General features: G+C 31.6%; 1 protein-coding gene across 1 annotated transcript; it reads left to right on the plus strand.

The window, feature by feature from the left end:
- The first annotated feature begins 215 nt into the window (after positions 1-215).
- On the plus strand, positions 216-4,586 carry LOC115717741 (transcription factor MYB3R-2-like). Its single transcript, XM_061116367.1, has 3 exons — positions 216-226; positions 286-414; positions 497-4,586. Exons 1-3 carry the CDS (start codon positions 216-218, stop codon positions 870-872), a joined length of 516 nt encoding a protein of 171 aa, XP_060972350.1. The 3' UTR covers positions 873-4,586.
- The last annotated feature ends 2,938 nt before the right edge of the window (positions 4,587-7,524 follow it).

The following is a 7,524-nucleotide window of genomic DNA, read 5'->3' on the forward strand; positions in this document are numbered from 1 at the left end:
ATAATTAATTTTTTTTTTACTTATTTTACCTCATGTATATTGGAGCACATTAATATAAATAGTGAGGTAAATGTATCACAAATTTATATATTTTTTTTGTGACAAATTTAGCATAGATCTTGCTGAAGATGGACTTTTACTTCACTATTTTAAAGAGTCATTTATGTGTGGTTAGAGCTATTTTTTAAGTTTGTTCCTATTTTAGTTTAAAAAAAATGTTTACAGGGTATTAGCTAATATAATTACATGTTTTATTACAAATTAAATATTAATATATTATTACAGGTGGCATAATCATTTAGACCCATCTCTAAACAAAAATCCATGGACAGAAGAGGAAGAATCCACCCTTATTAAATATCACCAAATTTATGGTAACAAGTGGGCTGATATAGCTAAGTTTCTGCCTGGAAGGTAAGATCTCTATAACATATTATATATATATATAAACTTAATTCATGAAGATAAATCTGATTTCTCTTTATTGTATTAACAGGTCTGACAATGCAATTAAGAATCACTGGCATTGCAAGGTGAAGAAGAAAATGCAGGTGGTGTCTTCACAATTATACTCACCAGTTGTTTTACATGGTACAAACAATAGTAATAATAATCATACCATAGAAGATGATAGAGTGAGTAAAGAAGTAACAATTGAAAGGCATTCATCATCAAAATTATTCGAAGGATATGATCCTAACAATAATCATAATAATAATCATAATGATAAGGCACCAGTACCAGCTTATGATGAAGCCCATAGTGCTAGTAGTTCTTATTGTTGTTATAGATTCATGAGATTGTTGAGGATGTCAGCAGCAACTTTCCCCAACACTCCTTCTATTATAAGAAAGAGCAGTAGAAGAAATTAACTACTCATCTAATAATATATTTAACTGGAGATGATGATGATCATCATAAAAAGATGATGATGATCTTTTCCTCCAACAATGGAAAATAGTATTATGAAGATATATTTATGTTATAACTAGAGAGCTGGAGAAGAAGATCGATTTTCTGGTGATCATGTACTTGTTGATAATTAATGTTTAATCTAGTTTATATTTTTTATTTTAGTTTTTTCAAATTATTTGTTATATTTTTAAATTATTGTTAACATGTAATGTAGATCATTCTTTGTAATCTTGAAAGTGTGTAGATTTCTTATTGTTGTGTTTTTTTTAAGTGAACACAAAAATGGATCTTTTAAGTTTTATCCACAAATTAATCAACATATATATAGGATTTTTTTTAAGTGATAACACCACTTTTGCTACTCATAAGAGCATTTTATTTCAGTTTTAATTGGTTTAAAATGAGAGTGTATAGAATTAAAATGAGTTGTGAAACATGTAATTAATTATTTTATTTTTATTTTTAATTAAATTTTAAAACAGTTACCCTTTTTTTTATAAGTTAAAACAATTATTCATAAATCAAAATAGGATCATTTTGCCAAGTTTCTAAGAAAAGCAATTATTATTTTCTTCTTCTTCTTCCTTTATTTTATCATTTCCTTAAATTTAGATATTGTATATGTATAAAATAATTTTCTAGATTTTCTCTAGAGCATGTTGGCATGAATAAAAAAACTAACCAAATAAAAGATGTGTATACTAATCATCTAATAATTTTTTTTCGTACACATTTCTATTTTTTTTTTAATAGAATTGAAGAATTTGATAAAAAAAAATGAAGAAGGTAAGAAATAAGCAGTTATAGAGTGTTCTTTGCATATATATTTTTTTTTTTTAAAACTTAATTTATTATTATTGTAACATAATATATGCCAATTGAAAAAAAAAAAAAAAAAACTCTTTGTACATGGGAGGGTTGGTTATATTTTTTGGAAAAAAACAGAAAAGTACAAAAAAGGAAAAAAATTACAAAAATACTCTGGGCCGGTCCATTAAACATTTATACAGTCCACATACAAATATTTACAAAAATACCACATGCACTAAGCCTTCAGCTGTAAAGAGCGAACATTGAAGATGAACATAACTCGATCGTTTCAAAACCGCAAAACAACCAAAATGAAACCAAAACGAGGAAAATATAACCATTAATTCTGGCGAAATCAACTGGAAAAAAAGACCTGCAATGATCTAAACAGAAAATGACGAAAAAAAAAATCAAAAAACTGTGAAGAAACTAAAATTACACATTTGTTTTCTGTTATATTCGATCAAAACAACTCCCCCTAATATCGAAATCAAGATTCATGAAATGTAGATCTGTAACAAACAGATCTGGAGCTCCCACCAAATCCAAAATAATGTATGATGTGAAAAATTTTAAAAAAAACCTCATGAATAATACATCTACGTTATATATAGTTGTATTTTGATTGATTACTGGTTTCCAATATAAATATATTTTTTGAAAAACACAATAAGAAGAGTAAAATCGAATTAAGGTACAACAAGTTATGTATAAGTCTGTTTATTTTTTGTTTTGGTTGTCTTATAGTTGCATTATCGTTTTATGATAGTTTATATATTATGCAGGAATTTAATTTGACAGGGACTAAGAAATAGTAGTTATACATAGTAAGTTTTGTGCAAATAGTTGCATATTAGTTTTATAATGAAATAACATATGCAAGTAGTAAAACTATAATAAAACTACAAAACAACTGTATACAAACTAAAATACAGGAAAAACTCTTTGAATATCAACATCCATGATAAATCTCATTGTTACCCATTGATGATATAAAAATGGACAGGAAACAACTAGATTAAAAACATATTAAAAAAAAATACATACAAAAGGTGTTTACACTATTAAAAAACTATGAAAAACTATTACAAAATGAGAAATCAATAAACACAAAACCCACAAAAGTTGAATATGAAAAAATTTAAAAAATGGGGGAAAACCAAAAAGAAACCGAAAACAAATCTCGGTTCGAACATCAGCACCAACATCAGCTTTTTTCCCAGAAACGTCTTCATCCATGATCAACTTCAACCTTCCTTTTCCTATTCTCAGAAGTTGGGGAAATTTTCTCAGAAATATAAACTTTAAATTTCTTCTTCGCAGGTCCACGACCCCCGTTTCAATACAGGCAGAGCAAAGTCGGAGTCATCATCTTCTACAACTGGGTATTTTCCTTTGGACTTATTTGCTACAGATTTAACACTCATTTTCAAATTTTTTTGGGCAATGGAGAAGGGGACGATGAAGAACAAGTAATAGCCATGAATATATATAAGTTCAGACCAAAGAAAATAGATGACAAATAGTTATGGACAATCGGTTAATGGAAGTTAGAAAAGAAAATGATAGAAAATTGGGTAGTGAAAAAATGGGTTTTGATTGTCACTACTACAATGTTAGCCTCTAGAGGCTATTTTTTTACCCCCATTTATAAAAAGGGAAGCTAAAGGGTGTGAAAATACCCGCTATGTTCGAAATTGACATTTAGAGGCAGTTTTTTGATAAAAACCGTAGGTATAAAATTGCATTATACCATTTAGAGGCGGTTGGAAATTAAATATTATTTTTTTTTTCTGGACGATCCTATGGCGTCGGTTCCTATGAAGGAACCGACGCCATAGGGTCGTCTAGGGTATAACTGCTTGATCGTCTTCTTCCTCCCCACTTCACTTAGCCAACCCAGCAAACCAGAGAGCAAATAACCCAGCAAAACCCTCGCCCAGCCACCTCCTCCCCACCATATCTCCCCCATATCTCAACCATTTGAGCCCATTTTTTTTAAAAATCCTCCATTTTCGGTACTTAATAACATACACCTAAAAAGTTTTATTTTTTTACCCTCTTTGAGTGTCATCCGAACCCAAATAGAAAAGTTTGGGTTTCAAATCCGGCGACCCATTTTTCTTGAGAAATCCTTGAATCTCAACCTCGTTTAAGGTATAAATATTGTTTCTATTCATTTTTATTATGTACATTGTTTTATTTTTGGTTTTTGTAAATTATTATTTGAGTTTTTTTATTTTATTAGTAATATTATTGTGTTTTATGTGTATAGTGCCAGGATTTTTTACGGTGGTCGTCGGATTGCGGTTATTAGGTAATAATTTAAACCTCAATGTATAGTATATATATGTATTTGTATATTTTATTGAATATTTGTATATAATGTACATGTGTATATATTGTGGTTATATAGTGTGTATATTTTTTTATGGAAATAAATTTGGCAATTGTATTTTATATATTTTTTGTAATATATATTTATTGTGAATAGAATGACATTGGAGGGATTTCATTAGTTTAGAAATAAAAATTTTAAAATTGAATTAGTGTGTGATATAATTTTATTTTTTTGAGATAATAGTGTGAGATATAATTGATTATATATATGTATGTATAATTTAGTAACTAAGTAACTTGTTACAATTTTTTATAACTAGTTATAAGTAATGAAATAATTAATTTTGCAATTTCGCTGTATTTCTTTATATTGTAGGTTCGGCATAATTTTGTGTGTAGCGTATTTGAGCTTGCAATTATAGGTATATACTTTAACTAACTTTTTCTTATTATATAATTAATTATCAATGCATGTTAGTTGAGTTTGAATATCTTAAATATTCATCCGTAGTGAAGTAGGTTCTGCGAATACGTGTACTGCGGTCGGATGGGTGGATAAATTTTGTATTGTTTATGTTAATTTGCTTGTTCTATATTGTTTATCTGTTTTGTTTGTTATTTTAGGCACTTGTAAAATTTTTGGGAACGTCCAATTACAGCCGTTATGCTGCCGAAATTTCGATAGAATTAGGATAAAGCTTACTAAAACAATATTAATGACTACATATATAACACAAATAACTAGTTAATTATAACATAGTGATAAGAAGTTAGGTCGCATAAAAAATAATTATATACACATTTATGTAAACTTTTCTATTTTACCAACATTCTAATCAACAAAACAACCTAATAACATGAACTAAACTAAAACGAGAATTTGAGTAATTTATAAATTAATATGAATAAATTGTGAGAAACTTAGTTGGTTACATTGTGTAATTAGTAACTAGCTATAATTAGTTACTAAATACTAAATTTTTTTGGATAGGATTTTTGTTATGGATAAATCATGGATGCGTGAGGAGAGAGACACACTGCGATTTCAAGTAGGGTTCGATGCATTTTTAGAGTTTGCCTTAAAGAATTCTAAAAATCACAATCGTATTCATTGTCCGTGTGTAGATTGTTGTAATGTATTAAAGGGAATATTACAATGATTAAGGACCATGTGTATTTACGAGGTTTCAATAGAAGCTATACTATTTGGTATTACCATGGCGAACATTTACCTGATGATCCATCTCCATTAGGAAAGCGGCGGGTAGATGATATCGAGGGTAATGATTTCGATGATTATACATTGGACTTGCTTAACGAAGCACATGAGGAATTTCTTAATGATCCTGAGAAATTCGATAATTTTCTTAGTGATGCTGATACACCCCTGTTCGATGGTTGTAACAAACTAAGATTACCAACAATGGTAAAGTTTTACAACATAAAAGCAAAATGCTGACTTATGTTACGATGACTTCATTGTTGGACAACCAATTCATGAGCAACTTATGGAAATTGATCGTAACCTTGAGGAAGACGACGGTGAATACATTAGAAACAATATCAATGAGGGAATATGGGTCAATTGTGATTCAGGCAAACATAAACAAAAAAGAAAAGAAAACGTGTCTAATTGGTAACTTGATATATAGCTTACTTTATATTGTGGTTGTGAATCCTCAATACTTAACAATTTGTTTATGCTTTTAATATTTCACATACACTACTTGTTATATATATAGCTAACTTTAAATTTTGTTTGTTAATGGTGTAGACATGGCCAACTCGGGATCAGGATCTGATTCAGGCGCAAAAAATGAGTGTCCAATCGTAATACCTACACGAGGGCCGACGCAGATGAATGAAATATCCAAACTAATGGATCAGGGCAAAAGAGTGGCCCTCGAGGTTAATGAAAAAGGACAATACTGTGGGAAAAGCTATGCCAAGCTAGTATCCACTCTAGGAGTCAGATGCCGGCAGACGATAGGGTTGTCCTATAAAAACTGGAAAGAAGTCAACCCGACTCTGAAAAATAAAGTTTGGAAAGACATACAAGTAAGCTGTTATTTGTTAGAATTTTGATTTGTTTTTCTATTACTTCAAATGTTCACTCTAACCGTGTTTGTTTTCCTTCAAAATAGACGGGGTTCATTGTGCCGGACTCCTTCAAACATGATTGTCTCATCCTAGCTGGGAAGTTAATGAAAGACTTCAAGAATAGGATGACAAAAGACATTATAATGCCCGCTTTGCAAGAGAAGGATCTGGGACGACTGGCACAAGTCCCTGAAAAGCACCCCGTGATCGACGCTGCTGATTGGTGTACTTTTGTTGAAAGTCGACTAACTCCTGAATTTCAGGTACGCTAATTATATTAACACTAAGATAAACTCTTAAATACAAGTACATGTATCTAATGTATTTTTTTGGCATTGTAGGAATTGAGTAAGGTGCAACGTGAACGTTCCTCAAAAATTCAATCCAGACATCGAAGTGGTCGGAGTGGAATGGTGAACGTACGGGAAGCTGTGGTAAGTAAAGCTTAAAATTTAATGTGCTATAATGTGCTATAAAATTTCATTGGTACTCATTTAATTGTTATAACGTGATGTAGAAAAAGGATCTCGAAGTTGCAGATCCCCCCCCGCCACCGTGTTTGGATTAAATCTCGCACCAAGAGTCGAAAACTTGTCACTGATTACGACAAGGAAATTGCAGAGAAGATAGTAAGTATATATTAATCCTTAATTGAGTTCTACTCATGAGTTAGTGTATATAATTCATATACTAATTGCTTGAATATATGCGTGCATTAGGCTCAATTAGAGGAGAAGCTTAGTCAGGGACAAATTCAGGTCTAGGGCCAAAACGATATCCTGACGCAGGCGCTCGGGACACCAGAGCATCCTGGACGTGTCAGGGCTGCTGGGTATGCTATTACTTGAAATGTTATTTATTTAGTTACACAAATAAAATCGTAGCTAATTTGCATTTTATGATTTGTAGGTTCCTCACGAGGGCATCTCAACTGTTTGGCAGGAAGAAAAGGGAAGTGTCTGATGTTGTGGCTCGGCGAGCGAAGGAGATTGAAAAATTAAAAGCTGAAGTCCAATCTCTTAAGCAGAAGAGAAACGCTGCCGAACAAGAGGAAGAAGGAGAGGTGGTTGGTGAGGCGTATGTTCCACAACCATACGCTCCTGAGGATGAGGTACAACCACAAACTTATGCTGAGGAGTTTATTTCCCTCAACGACCAAGGTATCCTGTACAATTTCGATGACCATGCGGCCCTTAATCAGCAAGTACATCTCTGCTCTGACAACATCGACAACATTGTGGCCCGAGCGTATTTGTACGAGCATGTTGGTATGATCCAAGTTCACTGCCAGGACTACGATGTTTCACATGCCCGGATTATGGTGTCGGAAATCCTGCAAGAGGACGCTGAAATCCCAGT

The sequence above is a fragment of the Cannabis sativa genome, chromosome 5 (assembly GCF_029168945.1).
Source record: "Cannabis sativa cultivar Pink pepper isolate KNU-18-1 chromosome 5, ASM2916894v1, whole genome shotgun sequence".
NCBI classification, from domain to species: domain Eukaryota; kingdom Viridiplantae; phylum Streptophyta; class Magnoliopsida; order Rosales; family Cannabaceae; genus Cannabis; species Cannabis sativa.